General features: G+C 41.5%; 1 protein-coding gene across 1 annotated transcript; it reads left to right on the top strand.

Moving 5' to 3' along the window:
- Positions 1-1,020: 1,020 nt before the first annotated feature.
- On the top strand, positions 1,021-10,193 carry LOC121552750 (NF-kappa-B inhibitor epsilon). The gene is made up of 6 exons (XM_041865778.1): positions 1,021-1,779; positions 4,531-4,633; positions 6,158-6,368; positions 8,681-8,769; positions 9,318-9,566; positions 9,902-10,193. Exons 1-6 carry the CDS (start codon positions 1,430-1,432, stop codon positions 9,968-9,970), a joined length of 1,071 nt encoding a protein of 356 aa, XP_041721712.1. The 5' UTR covers positions 1,021-1,429; the 3' UTR covers positions 9,971-10,193.
- Positions 10,194-19,351: the final 9,158 nt, after the last annotated feature.

Genomic DNA, 19,351 nt, shown 5'->3' on the forward strand with positions numbered 1-19,351 from the left:
GTACAAGCTTCCTTCTTTTCACTCTGTCAATTAGGTTAGTTTTGTGGAGTAACTACAATGTTGTTGATCCATCCTCAGTTTTCTCCTATCACAGCCATTACACTCTGTAACTGTTTTAAAGTCACCATTGGCCTCATGGTGAAATCCCTGAGCGGTTTCCTTCCTCTCCGGCAACTGTGTTAGGAAGGACGCCTGTATCTTTGTAGTAACTGGGTGTATTGGTACACCACCCAAAGTGTAATTAATAACTTCACCATGCTCAAAATGATATTTTTTTACCCATCTACCTACTTAGCAAGGCATTGGAAAACCTCCCTGGTCTTTGTGGTTGAATCTGTTTGAAATTCACTGCTCGACTGAGGGACTTTACAGATAATTATATGTGTGGGGTACAGAGATGAGGTAGTCATTCAAAAATCATGTTAAACACTATTATTGCACACAGAGTCCATGCAACATATTTTGTGACTTGTTGTTTTACTCCTGAACATATTTAGGCGTGCCATAACAAAGGGGTTGAATACTTATTGACTCAAGACATTTCAGCCTTTCTAAAAAATAAAAAAAATCTAAAAGCATAATTCCACTTTGACATTATGGTATTGTGTGTAGGCCAGTGACCAAAAAAATCTTAATTTAATCAATTTTAAATTCAGGCTGTAACACAACAACATTTTGAAAAAGTCAAGGGGTGTGAATACTTTGTGAAGGCACTGTATCTACAAAAGTTATATGTCTCCATATTGCAACATTAGAGTATAGGTCTAGGCTATTCTATTTTAGGCCTATCATATGGTCTCTACTCACTGAAACATTGTGACACACTAGTTTAGAAAAAAACACAAATGAAAGTATGGTACGGAGAGTGTAGGTCAAACCTACTCTGTAAAGCCAAGGAGACTCCAAGGCGTTGGGGGTGGTTGTAATGTAAGCGCATAATACGCATTTCGGGGATTCCCCATCCCCATCGCGGGCCAAAAACAGTCCGCCTTTTCACGTAAACGCAGAGCGCTTCCCCTATCGCGTTTCATCGTTCACATGCTCTCAACTATGCAGGTTTACCATAGGTTATGACGGTACCAAAGTTATTTTGAAGCCTGTTGCTGATGTTAAGACTCTTATGATGTTTTGAATTAAATGCCCCATTTTGCGTGGAGGGAAGCGTTTATACCATTTATGCGCGGTGTTGCAAGATGACCACTTCTTTTCATGTAGCCTAAACTGGTGGTGTGCGGGGAAAATAAACGCGCTCGACCCGGTGGTATGAAACGCAACCGCTACCTTTGGTTTCAGAAAGGAACAGTGAATTCCTACTCAGGTGTGATCGAGTTTTCCTCCGAGAACTGCTCGCAACATCAAGCAACATATAGGCCTCTCAGGGATTAAATTGGTCAAGCCTACCTGGAGTGACTGTGGGTCGCGGGCCACCATGGCAAGCGCCGCAGATGCAGATGCGAAGGGGAAATTTGATTTGTTGGAGGATAACCGAATGGACTCTGGTGTTGAATCCTTCCAATCTTTAATGAAAGATGACCCCTTTACCAAAACAAATCGGGATTCGACTTCTGAACCCAGTGAAGCCAGGGACAAATTGACCATCACCAGCACAGAGGAGCGGTTGGATTCTGCTTATGGCTCATCGTCACTAAATGTTGAGAGTTTGAGTGAGATTATAGGGGGCTGCAACATTTCAAAGTCTAAAGATGACAGCGCAGAGAACACAGAATGTAGTGAACATGAAGAAAACCTTCTCACCACCATCACTGAAGATGGAGACACGTACGTTTTTTATTTACATATTTTTAAATAACTCATATTTTAATTTACCCTATGGCTATGTTTTTGAAAAAGTAAAACGTGTTCTTGTCATGACGACGAAGTTTTGGTGAACAATGTTTCAAGATACACACGCATGCGTGGATGTGTGTGCAAGCCAAGGCATGGTTAACTTTGTATTTTAATTAATTAAATTGGGATCCGCCCACAATTATTGTTGGACACAAATTGACAAATGTTTCAGTATAGACACAAATACGGGCAACAGTAGGCTAATTTGAGTTTAATTTGACAGTATCAAATGAATTTATATTTGTCAAATGCGCGGAATACAACGGGTGTAGACTACCGTGAAATGTTTGCTTACAAGCCCTTCCTAACGACGCGGAGTTAAAAATAGGAATATAATTCACAAGAATGGAGCTATATACAGGGAGTACCAGTACCAGATCACTGTGGAGCTATATACAGGGAGTACCAGTACCAGATCAATGTGGAGCTATATACAGGGAGTACCAGTACCAGATCAATGTGCAGGAATACGAGTTATTTGAGGTAGAGATGTACATAAACGCAGGGTAAAGTGACTAGGCATCAGAATAGATAATAATAAGAGTAAGAATAAAGAACAGAGTCGCAGCAGTGGTGTCCTTAATATCTTTATCCAAAATATGACTTTTACCAGTCTAAAATACATAGCATAGGCTATATTGAGTACCAATTGGGCCATGCAAATATCAATCAACTCAATTCTAATTCACAATATGGTGTCTGTCCTACCCCATACATTTGTGCCCAATCCAAAAACCAACCCTTCGCCCCAAGCACCTAGAGACCCTTCGAGATCCAACCTGGTAGATCTTACATAATTGGACGGGTGCAGCTCCTTGGCTGTCCTCTTAGGGGTTTCATCTGGCAATGAAAGCATAGGCTAAAATTACCACAGTCAACAAACGGGTGACGTTTTCATTAATGCGGTCATGTCTGGTGGAATGACTGGATGGCTGAGTGTGTTAAACACAATAACAATTTCAAGATGGATGCGTTTTCGTAGGCTAGGCCTACTGCACGAATTTGCAGCGAACAATCAAAACCACCACAAATTGTTGTTGCTGTCTGGATGAATAAAAAAGGGCTTGGGGAAAGGCCTGTAGTTTCAGCCTGCACAGGGTTAACTCAGCTCGTTCTTTGCGTGTGTCATGTTTATCCTAAGCCCAATCATCATAGCATGTGATGTCGACTAAAAGGAGAGTTTAAGTGTGGAGTGATACATACTCTCAGGCCTTTGTGTGAAAGCTGTCACGGAGCTGATCGCGGATGAACTCCTGTGGGGTGCGTCGACTTGGAAAGCAGAAGTGTAGAAGACACGGCCCTGGAAATTCCCCATGGTAGACGAGGCAGGGCACATTTTCACTGAGTAATTCTCTCCCAAGAATAGGCTGGTCAATGAAACTCATACAATTACCACAGACAGGCATACTTTTGGCGTTATCGGCCTTCTACACTACTTTCACATCAGTTAGTTAGGTTGACAATGGAGCTCTGGTCAAAAGTAGTGTACTATGTAGGGAATAGAGCCCTGGTCAAAAGTAGTACACTTTGTAGGGAATAGTGTGTGAACAATGTGTTCTGGAAAGCCTTGTTGTAGGTTAAACAAAACACTGTGGTGTCCATTTCCTGCATTTGGCTCTTTTGTCTGCTAGACTTCCCCTTTAGCTTTTGGGGTGAGTGTTTCTTGGTGTTGTTGTTTTCCACATTGACTGTATGAACCAAATGTGATGACAGCATACATGGGGTGCAGTAAAGAACAAAATGCATTGCATTTGCATTTTAACTGTGTAGTTGAAGTTCATAGGCCTGTGGTTTGTGTTTGTTATACATCCCTTTATCACCCAATAGTTTTGTTTGTTCTTCTTCAAAAAACTATGGTTACGGTGAATGATACCCGAGAAGATACATATTTGAAAAGTGCTTTGTGGAATGAAACATCCTCCTGACATGACTATTCTTTGCATAAAAGTTCCATTATTGCACAACATTCGCAACCAATAAGCACTGTGTGGCCGACTAACCAACCAATAAGCACTGTGTGGCCGACTAACCAACCAATAAGCAATGTGTGGCCGACTAACCAACCAATAAGCACTGTGTGGCCGACTAACCAACCAATAAGCACTGTGTGGCCGACTAACCAACCAATAAGCACTGTGTGGCCGACTAACCAACCAATAAGCACTGTGTGGCCGACTAACCAACCAATAAGCACTGTGTGGCCGACTAACCAACCAATAAGCACTGTGTGGCCGACTAACCAACCAATAAGCACTGTGTGGCCGACTAACCAACCAATAAGCACTGTGTGGCCGACTAACCAACCAGTTGACATTCATGCAATGTGCTACATTTCCAGGTAGGTCTGGATATCATTCTAAGAATGCTCAAGCAGATAATTATTTCCATCAAATTATATATTGTTCTTATCTCCTGAGGCTGCTTACTTTTAAACGTTTAAAGGAAAGTAACTGGACATTTTGAATGAGAAACTATTCTACTCTCCTCAGGCGGCTCACCTTTTAGTCGAATGCAACGTTTAAGTGACAGCAACTCAACTGCTTTTGCTTGCTGTGGGGCCAAGGCCGGGTTACCACAAAAGCACTTTATGACAACTTTAATGAAAATAGGTCTTTATAAATCAATCTGATTTATTATAGAAATGTAATGAGAAAAGTTATTTTGTTTTTGTCCCCCTTCTAGAGTCCTGCATTTAGCCATCATCCATGAAGATGAACACTTTGCCCACCAATTGATACAGCTGTTCCCCAAACATGTCTTGGACATCCAGAACAACTTGTACCAGGTACAGTAAACAAAGCAACACTCCTCTCTTTACACCCTCAACACTGGTTGTACTGGTGTACTGAAACTGACTTAACCTTCATGACACTTCCTCTTGACGATTGCAATTGCCAATGTTTATGATGACAGAGGAGGTGGTAATGTTATTTCTGCATCGTGTAATTCAAGAGAAATGATCTTCCCCTTTCTCCAGTAGTGCATCCTCTCACAGGAACGCTTCGGTGGCGGTGGGTGGATCCAGGGTAATTTCATAAGAGATTTTAAATTAAATTGGAAACTCCCCTGCTTTCCCGCCTTTAAAAAACGAATACGAGTGGAGGAATCTTATCTGGAATGTTCTCTGTCTCATAGATAAAATCATGTAAACTGGACGGGGGGCTGGAGAAATCCTGATGGGTCAGAGAGGAAAGCAGAGAGAGCTGAAATGACAAAGTCAGCGTTTTACACCGTGACTCACACACACATAGTTCTTTCTCTGTTCTGTTAGAGTTTTACCAAAAGCCACGTAAGCAATGGAAGCCCTACTGATTATATTAGTCATTATATTCCCCCCTACACGGTTCAATCAGCAGTTCCGCATTGAAATGCCTTAGGCCTACATATTTGTATTTTAGTTACTTACCAATGCATTGTTGCTCATCCCCTCACTTGGTATAGCCTTCTATGGCATTAAAGAGTTGAACTATTCTATACTAAAGATGAGTCATACACTGAGGTTACAAAATATTAGGAACACTTGCTCTTTCAATGACATAGACTGACCAGGTGAATCTAGGTGAAAACTATGATCCCTTATTGATGTCACCTGTTATATCCACTTCAATCAGTGTAGATGAAGGGGAGGAGACAGGTTAAATAAGGATTTTTAAGACAATTGAGACATGGATTGTGTATGAGGGCCATTCAGAGGGTGAATAGCAAAACAAAATATTTAAGTGCCTTTGAATGAGGTATGGCAGTAGGTGCCAGGCGCACCGGTTCGAGTGTGTCAAGAACTGCAACGCTGCTGTTTTTTTCACGCTCAACAGTTTCCCGTGTGTATCAAGAATGGTCCACCACCCAAAGGACATCCAGCCAACTTGACACAACTGTGGGAAGCATTGGAGACAACATGCGCCAGCATTCCTGTGGAACGCTTTTGAGTCCATGCCCGACAAATTGAGGCTGTTCTGAGGGCAAAAAGGGGTGTAGCGCAATATTAGAAAGGTTTTTCTAATGTTTTGTACACTCAGTGTCGATACTAGCTACTGTAATTAAAATCAACTCCTAGATCAGCTCTTAGCAACCCTGATTGTACTAAATTCACTTTAAACGAGGGCCCATTCTGATTCCCAAGTCAGATATCACACCAACCTCCCATACTAACCCTTTGTTGGTTGTTTGTTCGGATTGGTACATGGTTCCATAGAAATATAATTATTAGAAAGGGGATCCCCATCCAAGTCAATGTTCTGTGATGGGTGGACTGGCGGCCATATTGAGTGTACCCCATAGTAGTAATTCTATTTTTATGCGTGTTCCTTAGACGCCGCTACACCTTGCCACCTACCTGAACCTGTCTTCGGTGGTGCGGGGCCTTGTGGAGAACGGGGCCAGCCTGGAGCTGCAGGACCAGGAGGGCAACACGCCGCTCCACGTGGCCTGCGAACAGGGCCGGGCTACATGCGCCACCGAGATGACCCAGGATGTCTCCCACAGCATGCTGGGCTCTGTGCTGGAGACCCAGAACTGGAGAGGTGAGAGAGCAGGGCTCATATTTATTCGGCACCAAATGGGGAAAAAACGGACTGAAACAGGGAGGGACTACCTGGACTTGCCGTATAAGAAACACTCATTTTCTTTTTCCTTTGCAAAATGTTTTTCAACGTATGCATTAATGAATACAACCCCGGGCCACCTACTGTAGGCAAACATGAAATGTTACAGATAGAAATGTCATAAATAGAGCTGAAACGATGCCTTATTCTACATGTCAGGGTGGCATGTGTGTTCTAGTTAATGTAAAGTGCCTTCAGAAAGTATTCATACCCCTTGACTTATTCCACATTTTGTTGTGTTACAGCCTGAATTCAAAATGTATTAAATAGATTTTCTAGCAATAATTTTTGCACATTTATTGAAAATGAAATACAGAAATCGAATAACTTTAAATATCCACACCCCTGAGTCAATACATGTTAGAATCACGTTTGGCAGCGATTACAGCTGTGAGTCTTTCTGGGTAAGGCTCTTAAGAGCTTTGCACACCTGGATTGTATAATATTTCCCATTATTCTTTTCAAAATGTATCATTGCTAGACAACCATTTTCAAGTCTTGCCATAGATTTTCAGGCAGATTTAAGTAAAAATGTTAACTCGGCCACTCAGGAACTTTCACTGTCTTCTTGGTAAGCAATTCCAGTGTAGATTTGGCCTTGTGTTTTAGGTTATTGTCCTACTGAAAGGTGAATTCATCTCCCAGTGACTAAACCAGGTTTTCCTCTAGGATTTTTCCTGTGCTTAGCTCCATTCCGTTTCTATTTTATCTTGAAAAACTCCCTTAACGATTACAAGCATACCAATAACATGATGCAGCCACCGCTATGCTTGAAAATATAGAGTGGTACTCAGTAATGTGTTGTATTGGATTTGCCCCAAACATAACACTTTGTATTCAGGACAAAATAATTGCTTTGCCACATTTTTTGCAGTATTACTTTAGTGCTTTGTTGTAAACAGGATTCATGTTTTCTAATATATTTATTCTGTACAAGCTTCCTTCTTTTCACTCTGTCATTTAGGTTAGTATTGTGGAGTAACTACAATGTTGTTGATCCATCCTCAGTTTTCTCCTATCACAGCCATTAAACTATGTAAGTCACCATTGGCCTCATGGTGAAATCCCTGAGCGGTTTCCTTCCTCTCCGGCAACTGTGTTAGGAAGGACGCCTGTATCTTTGTAGTGACTGGGTGTATTGAGATACCATCCAAAGAGTAATTAATAACTTCACCATGCTCAAAGGGATATTCAATGTCTGCTGTTTTATTTTTACCCATCTACCAATAGGTGCCCTTCTTTGCAAAGCATTGGAAACCTCCCTGGTCTTTGTGGTTGAATCTGTGTTTGAAATTCACTGTAGGACCTAACAGATAATTGTATGTGTGGGTTACAAAGATGAGGTAGTCATTCAAAAGTCATGTTAAACACTATTATTGCACACAGAGTGAGTCCATGCAACTTGTTATGTGACTTGTTAAGCACATATTTACTCCTGAATTTATTTAGGCTTGCCATAACAAAGGGGTTGAATACTTATTGACTCAAGACATTTCAGCTTTTCATTTTTTATTCATTTGTAAACATTTCAAAAAACATAATTCCATTTTGACATTATGGGGTATTGTGTGTAGGCCAGTGACAAAAAAAAATCTCTATTTAATCAATTTTAAATTCAGGCTGTAACACAACAACATTTGGAAAAAGGTCAAGGGGTGTGAATACTTTCCGAAGTATTCACACCATAACGTTTCCATAACGTTTGCCTACTGAACAGGGCCCAGGAAGATCAGCTGTTGCCACCTTGCACACTGTGTCATTTGGAAGTCGCTCTGGATAAGAGCGTCTGCTAAATGACGTAAATGTAAATGTGTGCGAGGCTATAACGATACCATGATGTGATGTCTCTTTTTATTTAGTGCCACTTCCTGTTGATGTGTTGGCGTCTACAGTATGTCGGCGTCTGTGCGAGGTTGCTCTTGCCTCGCGTGTTGTGTTTTATTGCTCTGTGCGAAACAAGACTGTGGTCTAAACTATTTTTTGTTGCTGTTGAGCTGGTATTCGATGTTCCCGGCTTAGTAGATTTTGGAGATGGAAATCATGATTATGGTTGTAATCAATTTTATATTTTGTTGGATATGTAGCTTATGTATGTTATTGTGTGTCACCTGGCATGACGTTACTTATGCTTGTTTGATACTAGCTATAACATGTAGTCAAATTAATCTCTCATTCAGGAAGGTGATTTTTGAAAGGTGATAAAAAAATAAAAATAAAGTATTTGTTTTTAGGTCTCACCTGTCTCCACTTAGCCACTGTGAACAGACAGCATTGTCTGATGAAGCTACTGATGAAGAAAGGGACAGACCTCAACATCCAGGTTAGTCCAGGGACTCCCCCGGGTGTACTCCCTTACAATAACCTTGTATTACTCAAGTACTGCATTACATTGTGCTGTAATACTGAAGTTAGTACTTCATAACGTTGTGTCTTTGCTAAATCCTCTTCATTTGTAAAAGGGCAGATATACATTTACCTCGACTTAGATGATGAAACTACACTTTTGAGGACTGTCTTGAAATAAATGAATCGTGTCATGATATGAGCTAATGTGATATATTAATGAACACATGGTATTTAAAAAACAAACATATTTAGAGGTACAGACTGATAGTGATACGGCCTGAGCTCAGTGGGTTCTGATGGATTTATGTAATTAGAGTTGGGTCGTGATGAGGCTGGCTGGGAACTAGGGGTTTTTCTGGAGATGCTTGAAGTGTCAGAGAATAGGCCCAGACCAGCATTCTTTACTAAGATTGTTTGGTGCTTTGCTCCCCCTGGTGGCCTTACCCTCACCCTATCCTTTTTTTAAGGGAAATTGGATTTACTGATTCCCTCACCCTTGCCTGTCTTCACTCTGTCCCCCAGGAAGGTACAAGTGGTAAGACAGCTCTCCATCTGGCTGTGGAGCTCCATGACATCTTCTCTGTGACTCTGCTGCTGAACATGGGAGCCGACATGGACACGGCGATGTTTAACGGCTGCACGCCACTTCACCTAGCGGTAGGCCGGCAGGACGCAGCCATCGCCAACCTGCTCTGCCAGTCTGGGGCCGACAAGATGCTAAGGAACATGGAGGATGAGACGGCACTGGATCTAGCTGACGGCAATGATGATGTGAGTTATACAGGAATGGTCAGTTTCCCACACACAAGTTAATCCTTGTACTGGACTAAAAAGATTCTCCACTGAACATGCTTTTTTAGTCCAGGACGATAGCTATAGGCTTAATCGGTGTCTGGGAAATCAGCTCAAAGTGTATTTGGCGTTTGACTCGAAGTCCGGATGATATTCACTGAGAACGCTAGAAATACATATTTGTGATGATTTGGGGGGAAATTGTAACATCCCCAGCTTATTTATTGTTATGAAAGAGACTGACTGGACTGTTGTCTGGATAAGTGGTAGAAAATATGTGAAATATAACCCCCCACCATATGCCTTCCTTTCAGATCCTTGCTCTTTTCCCTTTTGATGACATTCAAATCCAGGGCAGGTCAGTGGTTGGAGGGCCATTCTGAGCGTACTCTCACCACCTGAATATACTCTACAGCTGGAGACATTTGAATCATGAACATCTGGAGCCTCATCATGGAGCCTCATCGGAAAACTGTAGCTTTACTTCAATCATGTTTGTTATTGTGTGATGGTTTACTTTCATTTATATTGTGTGTACACTGAGTGTACAAAACATTAGGAACACCTGCTGACATAGACTGACCAGGTGAAAGCTATGATCCCTTATTGTTAAATCCACTTCAATCAGTGTAGATGAAGGGGAGGAAATAGGTTAAATGAGACATGGATTGTGTATGTGTGCCATTCAGAGGGTGAATGGGCAAGACAAAATATTTAAGTGCCTTTGAACAGGGTATGGTTGTAGGTGCCAGGCGCACCGGTTTTGAGTGTGTCAAGAACTGCAACGCTGCTGGGTTTTTCATGCTAAACTGTTTCCTGTGTGTATCAAAAATGGCCCACCATCCAAAGGACATCCAGCCAACTTGACACAACTGTGGGAAGCATTGGAGTCAACATGGGCCAGCATCCCTGTGGAATGCTTTGGACACCTTGTGGAGTCCATGCCCCGTTGAATTGAGGCTGTTCTGAGGGCAAAGGGGGGAGGGGGGGTACAACTCAATATTAGGAAGGTGTTCCTAATGTGTTGTACACTCAGTGTACATCATGACTATATACTATATGGGCTGAATACTAACCTGCTATCTGCATGCCTTTTGTGTTAATCATGCATTGAAGTCAATGGAAGATTGAGTTGTGCATGAAAATCCAAAGTTAGAATTCGTCCCTCTGTATGAAAATGTGTACACTGAGAAAAGTTGCTTTTTCGCCACTAGCAAAAAGGTACAAAGGTGAAAATGTATATCTACTGAATTAGTTCTTTACATGTTTTCAAATGCTAGGAGCAGTTAAATCTCACTTGGACACTTTAAAAAGTTTTCCTTCTGTTTCTACATTCATTTACTACCAAAAACAGATGAGTATGAGTGGGAAGAATTCAAATGTTTAATTTCCCTATAAAAATACAGGGAATCTACCTCTTTATCAAATGTGTATACTAATTGATTAAGAAAATGCATTGCTGTCATGCTGTAAGTGAAAATAGTTTCAGCTCAGAATGAACTTTTATTTTCAATTAAACTTTAGTCACTGTAAATCTGTTATCATAAAGAGGTTCTTTATCTATTATCATAACTTAATATCTTTCATTGTATATTTAATTTCTCGGTTTTTACTTTGAATGCATTGCCTTGCCAGTATCTGTATTGGTAAGACCCATTTTATCATAACGGATGGATTTTCAATACAGTTATAATTTCCCTGTTTAACCATCCTCCTTCTTTCTGATAAATTTGCTTTGATCTTTGAGCCTTCTCTTAACAGTTCCACATTTTGTAATAAACAGTATACAATCAATACAGTTTCACTTTTTTCTTGTCATTCCTAAACATATGTTCGGAGTTTCTTTTCATGGATGTGTGTCATATGAATTGTTTATAAATAATCTACCTATACTATCTGAGCAGGCCCTCTGTGCTCAAAGGGGACAATACAAAAATTATGGTATGTGGAATTAGGATTTAATCAATTACAGTGCATTCGGAAAGTATTCAGACCCCTTGATTTTTTTCCACATTTTGTTACATTACAGCCTTAATCTAAAATGGATTCAATTGTTTTCCCCCCTCATCAATTGACACACAATACCCCATAATGACAAAGTAAAAACAGGTTTTCAGATATTTGTGCTAATTTATAAATAAATCAACTGAAATATCACATTTACATAAGTATTCAGACCCTTTACTCAGTACTTTGTTGAAGAGCCTTTGGCAGCGATTACAGCCTCAAGTCTTCTTGGGTATGACGCTACATGCTTGGGACACCTGTATTTGGGGAGTTTCTCCCATTCTTCTCTGCAGATCCTCTCAAGCTCTGTCAGGTTGAATGGGGAGCGTTGCTGCACAGCTATTTTCAGGTCTCTCCAGAGATGTTTCTCATGGTCTGAGAGTATTTAGGTGCATTTTGGCAAACTCCAAGCGGGCTGTCATGTGCCTTTTACTGAGGAGTGCTGCAGAGATGGTTGTCCTTCTGGAAGGTTCTCCCATCTCCACAGAGGAACTCTGGAGCTCTGAGTGATCATCGTGTTCTTGGTCACCTCCCTGACCAAGGCCCTTCTCCCCCGATTGCTCAGTTTGGCTGGGCGGCCAGCTCTAGGAAGAGTCTTGGTGGTTCCAGACTTCTTCCATGTAAGAATGATAGAGGCCACTGTGTTCTTGGGGACGTTCAATGCTGCAGACATGTTTTGGTACCCTTCCCCAGATCTGTGCCTCGACACAAACCTGTCTCGGAGCTCTACGGACAATTCCTTTGACCTCATGGCTTGGTTTTTGCTCTGACATGTAGTCAACTCTGGGACCTTATATATACAGGTGTGTGCCTTTCCAAATCATGTCCAATCAATTGAAATTACCACAGGTGGACTCCAATCAAGTTGTAGAAACATCTCAAGGATGATCAATGGAAACAGGACACACCTGAGGTCAATTTTGAGTCTCATAGTAAAGGGTTTAAATAAGGTATTTCAGTTTAAACATTTGTATAAATGTGCAAACATTTACAAAAAACTGTTTTTGTTTTGTCATTATGGGATATTGTGTGTAGATTGATGAGGGAAAAAATTAATTTCATCCATTTTAGAATAAGTCTGTAATGTGACAAAATGTGGAAAAAGTAAAGGGGTCTGAATACTTTCCGAATGCACTGTATGTCATTAATATAGACTAGAGGTCGAATAGATGTTTTGTTGATAGGGCCATTCTAGCAGGCTATTGCTGACTCGGCATGTACCGCAAATCCATCCAATGAATTTTTAAAAAAATCGTAGGATGCTGACTCAGGAGAACAAAGCCTCCTTATTTCTCAGTTTCCTGTCTGCTGCTTTTGGTAAATCATATTTATTGTTGTTGTTGGGTTCTTCCCTTTAGTACAATGAGTCTGGAAATTCCACTCAGCCGGATAACTTGTTCTCGGTGTACTCTGACAGGCTGCCAATAATTCATATTCAAGCACAGGCCTAAGGCAAGACTGGGCCCGAGAATAAAGAAGCCTTTCAATGAGGTGAGGGATTAATTTCTTGGCTTTGTTGATGGGGAATGTTTTATCTTCTATTTGCATGTTGGCATATTTTCTTTCACAAGCATTTTACCCTCTGGGCACAGACGTCAATTCAATGTCTATTCCACGTTGGTTTAACATCATTTCATTGAAATGGCGAGGAAACAATGTTGATTCAACCAGTGTGCCCAGTGACATATTTGAGCCTTTATTTTGACAGTTATATGACTTATTCTTTGACAAAACTCGTTAATACTCAAATATAAGCCAGATAAGCAAGGCTAGTTTGTTTTTCCGGATGATTAGGAATCCACTGTTTTGGCAGGGGTTGTGCAAATTATATTTTGTCAACGCTCTAACTGAACAATCAAATCTTTATTTGCCCCAACCAGGACACAGTTTTGTGAAACTAATGGTCAACGCCCTTTTGAGTGAATGAATGCCCTAAAATGACTCTACTATCAGTAAACAAACCTGGCTGCTCTTGTGTCCTGTGACAAGAAGCAGATGTAAGACTCTGGGTCTGTATGTATCAAGCGACTAGGAGTGCTGACCAGGATTATTTCCAGGAACATTGCAAACTGTTTCAGAGACTGACGGACAGGGTCTGGTAGTGCACCAGTTCTCCCTGTCAGAATAAGCAACAGAAGACTTGGAAAGCATATCAACTCCTGTAGAAATGGCACTATGGTTATTGTGAGTAGCCTAATTTATGTTCCTTTAACTCCGCCTTCTAGTGAGTTTATACAAACGGTTATCTCCTACCATTCTGATAGATTTGAGACTGTCAGAAAACGTGGTTGTAATGTTAATGATTTAATTTGGTTGTTATTCCATTGGTTTACCTCGAGGCAGATTCCCCAGGGGCAGAGTGGCCCACACATTGAATATGCCGCTTTTAAATGTTAGAGCAATCACTAGTAAAACCTTTCTCGTGAATGACTTCATTACTGAGCACAAAGTTGTTTGCATGTTTCTCACTGAAATATGACTGTCTTCAGACTGTAGTGTTGCTCTTATTGAAACCTCCCCCCCGGACTACAGCTTTTCATACTCTATCAGAAAAGGGAAAAGGGATGGGGGACAGACTATTTTTACTAATGCTCTCAGCTGTAAGGACATTTCATTTGGCGACTTTGGGTCTTTTGAGCATCATTCTATACTGTTTAAATGTCAGCCACCAGTGCTGGCCATAACCCTGTATAGACCACCAAAGCACTGACCCACTTTCTTTACTGATTTCTCTGAACTATTGTCTATTGTCCTTGAGAACTATGATAAAATCATTGTGTTGGGTGATTTTTAATATTAATGTTGACAAAGAGACTGACTCCAAGGCCATTGAATCTATTAATATTTTGAGCTCTATGGACTTTATCCAACATGTTACTGGGCCCACCCATAACTGTGGCTATACTCAGGACCTGGTTATTAGCAAGGGACTTTCTGTTGACATATCCTCTATTGTTTATGTTACTTTATCTGATCACCACAGTGTATTTTTTACTACCTTGTTGCCCATAGCACAGGGTAATACTGAAAACATTATTAAGAAATGCTATCTTACCTCTGAAGTTGCTACAGATTTCATTGAGTGTATGAACAATACTCCACCACCTATTCTGCCTTCCTCTTGTGATGATTTAGTTGATAACTTTAATAGCAAATTAAGGGCAACCGTTGATGCCATAGCTCCAGTAAAGTTGAAAAAGGCCACATCCAAAAGGAGAGCCCCTTGGATGAGTGAGGTAACTAATCAATTAAAGAGAAATTGCAGAAAGGCAGAGCGGAAGTGGAGAAAGTCGAAGTTGCAGGTCCATTATGATATTCTGAGAGAGCATCTTGGCATATATTACAAGGCAATTAGAAATGCCAGAGGGGCTCATTTCTCTAACTTGATCACTATTAATCAGAATAATTTGAGCATGTTCTTCTTCTTCTTGACCATTGATGGCCTGATAAATCCTACTCCTGCAAACCTATGTCAACTTTCCTCCACATCTAAATGTGATGAGTTTGCGGTAAGATAAGATAACCAACACCAGGCAGGGTATCAGTCAAGCAAGACCTGATGAGATGTTTGATATGTGCCCTAGCCTACCACGCAAAGGCACTATGGATTTTTTCCCCCTGGTTGACACAGACATGCTCAGGAAAGTGATATCACAACTTAAGCCTGCTACCTGCCTTCTCAATCCTATCCCCACCACCTTCTTCAAAACCGTTTTTAATTGCATATCTGAAGAAGTGCAAGCTATGGTGAAACCCCTTCTGAAGAAAAGTAATCTAGATTCTTCAGCTCTTAGCAATTTTTGGCCAATCTCCAACCTTTCATTCTTAAGCAAAATCCTGGAGAAATTGGTGTTCAAACAGCTAAATTATTCAAACAGCTAAATTACTCCAGACTGGAGAGGAGGGTTGGCCTTTCCGTGTCCAGTTCTAAGTTGGTTTAGGAACTATTTAACCGGTCGAGAGTTTTTTGTCACCCTTGGTGAACATAACTCAGAGAAAATACATATCACATGTGGTGTTCCACAAGGTTTGATTTTGGGTCCGGTACTGTTCAGTTTGTACAGTATACACTACATGACCAAAGGTATGTGGACATTTGCTCGTCAAACATCTCATTCCAGAAACATGGGCATTAATATGGAGTTGGTCCCCCCTTTGCTGTTATAACAGCCTCCTCTCTTCTGGGAAGACTTTCCACTAGATGTTGGAACATTGCTGCTGCTTCCATTCAGCCACAAGAGCACGGGGGTATTGTCATGCTGAAACAGGAAAGGGCCTTCCCCAAACTGTTGCCACAAAGTTGGAAGCCCAGAATCGTCTAGAATGTCATTGTATGCTGTAGCATTAATATTTCCCTTCACTGGAACTAAGGGGCCTAGCCTGAACCATAAAAAACAGCCTCAGACCATTATTCCTCCTCCACCAAACTTTACGGTTAGCACTATGCATTGGGGCATGTAACGTTCTCCTGGCATCCGCCAAACCCAGATTTGTCCGTCGGACTGCCAGACTGTGAAGTGTGATTCATCACTCCAAAGAACACGTTTCCACTGCTCCAGAGTTCAATGGCGGTGAGCTTTACACCACTCCAGCCGAAGCTTGGCATTGCGCATGGTGACCTTAGACTTGTGTGCGGCTGCTCGGCCATGGAAACCCATTTCATGAAGCTCCCAACTAACAGTTATCGTGCTGACGTTGCTTCCAGAGGCAGTTTGGAACTCGGTAGTGAACGTTGCAACCGAGGACAGACGATTTTTAACCGCTACGCGCTTCAGCACTCGGCGGTCCCATTCTGTGAGCTTGTGTGGCCTACCACTTCGCGGCTGAGCCGTTGTTGCTCCTAGACGTTTCCACTTCACAATAACAGCACTTACAGTTGACCGGGGCAGCTCTAGCAATGCAGAAATTTGACGAACTGGCTTGTTGGAAAGGTGGCGCCCTATGACAGTAACACGTTAAAAGTCACTGAGCTCTTCAGTAAGGCCATTCTACTGCCAATGTTTGTCTATGGAGATGTGTGCTCGATTTTATACACATGTCAGCAACGTGGCTGAAATAGCCGAATCAACTAATTTGAAGGGGTGTCCACATACTTTTGTAAATATAGTGTATGTTACCCCTTGGCAGTGTTATCAGAAAGCACAGCATTGATTTTCACTGCTATGCAGACGATACACAACTTTATATTTCTGTGTCACCAGAGGATTTTAGCTCCACGGATAAATTATTACTGTATTAGTGATTTAAATACTTTGATGGCTCACGACTTCCTCCAGCTAAATCAAGACAAGACTGAGGTACTTATTGTTGGAGCCAAAGCACAGAGAGGAAATCTAGCCGCACAGATAAAGATAAAACACCAGGTAAAAACCTACGTGTTATTTAAGATTCTGAACTCAATTTCGAATCACACATTAGGAATGTGACCAAAATATATTTTTACCACCTGAGGAACATTGTCAAGGTGCGGCCGTTTCTCTCTCAGGCTGATAAAGAGAGACTCATCCATGCTTTTATTACAAGCAGGCTTGACAACTGTAATGCTCTCCTGTCTGTCCCAAGAAAGCCATTGGTCAACTACAAAACATACAGAATGCTGCAGCACGGGTACTGACCAAGACCAGACGGAGAACACACATTACACTGGTTTTAAATAATATAAAAATAATATGCCATTTAGCAGACGCTTTTATCCAAAGCGACTTACAGTCATGCGTGCATACATTTTTGTGTATGGGTGGTCCTGGGGATCAAACCCACTACCTTGGCGTTACAAGCGCCGTGCTCTACCAGTTGAGCTACAGAGGACCACGTCAACTTTTAAGCTCTCTGCACTGGCTGCCTGTGAGTTTTATAATTAATTTTAAGATTCTTCTATTGGTTTTTAAACCAATGCATGATTGTGTACCCCAGTACACACCAGACCTGCTTTTAAGTTATGCATCAGTAGGTCACTCAGGTCCTCTGGCACTGGCCTTTTGACTATCCCAAAGCCTAGGACCAAGAGGCATGGAGAGGCAGCCTTTACATACTATGCCCCCAAGCTCTGGAATAGCTTGCCAGAGAACCTGAGGGGAGCTGAAACTGTGGACATATTTGAAAGATCTTAAAACACATATTTTTAGCTTTGCTTTTCGTTAAGGTGCTTTTTAGTTGTTCACTTTGTGTCATTCTTTTGTTTTTTAACATATGTTTGTTGTGTAGTAAATATTTCAGCTTTTATTCTCATTGTTTTTAATTAGTTGTTTCCTGTAAAGCACATTGCGTTGCATTCCAGGTTTTAAATGTGTTGTATAAATAAATCTTGATTTGATTTGATTTGACATAGGATCAGGGCACTATCCACAAAGCGTATCAGAGGAGGAGTGCTGATCTAGGATCCGTTTTGACTTTTAGATCATAATGAATAAGATTACATGGACAGATGGGACCTGGGAGAACCTAGACCTCCACGTTTTGTGGATATGGGCCCTGGTCCCACTTGTCCATATAATCTTATACATTATGATCTAAAAGGCTGAACTGATCCTAGATCAGCACTCCTACGTTATGACACATACGGCTCCTGGTTAAGGCTACTTCCTCGCTACCCAACCACCCCAACACTGCATGAAAGCATGTATGAGAACGGAAGTCCCCTGGTTAAGGCTACTTCCTCGCTACCCAACCACCCCAACACTGCATGAAAGCATGTATGAGAACGGAGCATGATGGGCAGGTAGGTAGGCACTTCCTCTGTGGTTGGTGGTGTGACATTTAAAAATGTGTTTACACATCCTCTTTTCTAATAAGGTGATAGTCTCATAAGGCCATCCTTGGCTAATAAAGGGATAGCCATCGGAAGAGGCCACTGTGTAGCATGCTACGCAGCATGCGTACTGCACTGACAGTGTGCAGCACATTCTGTACACCAGACATCACAGGGACGTAACAACGGTGGCTTCAGTAATTATTAACCCTTATTTCACATGATACATTTTACATTTTAGTCATTTAGCAGACGCTCTTATCCAGAGCGACTTACAGTTAGTGAGTGCATAAATTTTTCATACTGGCCCCCCGTGGGAAACGAACCCCCAACCCTGGCGTTGCAAGCGCCATGCTCTACCAACTGAGCTACAGGGGACTATTGAAGAGTTACATATGAAGAGTTTATTTTCAAAACGATATACAGTATACTGAACAAAAAATATACACGCAACATGCAACAATTTCAACGATTTTACTGAGTTACAGTTCATATAAGGAAATAAGTCAATTGAAATAAATTAATTGGGCCCTAATCTATGGATTTCACATGACTGGGCAGGGGCGTAGCCATGGGTGGGCCTGGGAGGGCATAGGCCCACCCACTTGGGAGCCAGGCCCACCCACTGGGGAGTCAGGCCCAGCAAATCAGAATTAGTTTTTTCCCAACAAAAGGCCTTTATTACAGGCATAAATACTCCTCAGTTACATCAGCTGTCCGGGTGGCTGGTCTCTGACGATCCCGCAGGTGAAGAAGCCGGAAGTGGAGGTCCAGGGCTGGCGGGGTTACATAGATCCTCTATGAGGCTGTGGAGGGATCCAAATTGTGGATTTAAAAGAAAGCATGAATCATCAGCGTACAATGACATCTTTGTTTTTAAGCCCTTGATTTCTAACCCCTTGATATTATTGTTGGATCTGATTTTAATAGCTAACATTTCGATGGCCATAATAAATAGATATGCAGATAGTGGACAACCTTGTTTTACTCCTCTTGACAGTTTAAAACT

This window comes from Coregonus clupeaformis, chromosome 36, assembly GCF_020615455.1.
Source record: "Coregonus clupeaformis isolate EN_2021a chromosome 36, ASM2061545v1, whole genome shotgun sequence".
Lineage (NCBI taxonomy): Eukaryota > Metazoa > Chordata > Actinopteri > Salmoniformes > Salmonidae > Coregonus > Coregonus clupeaformis.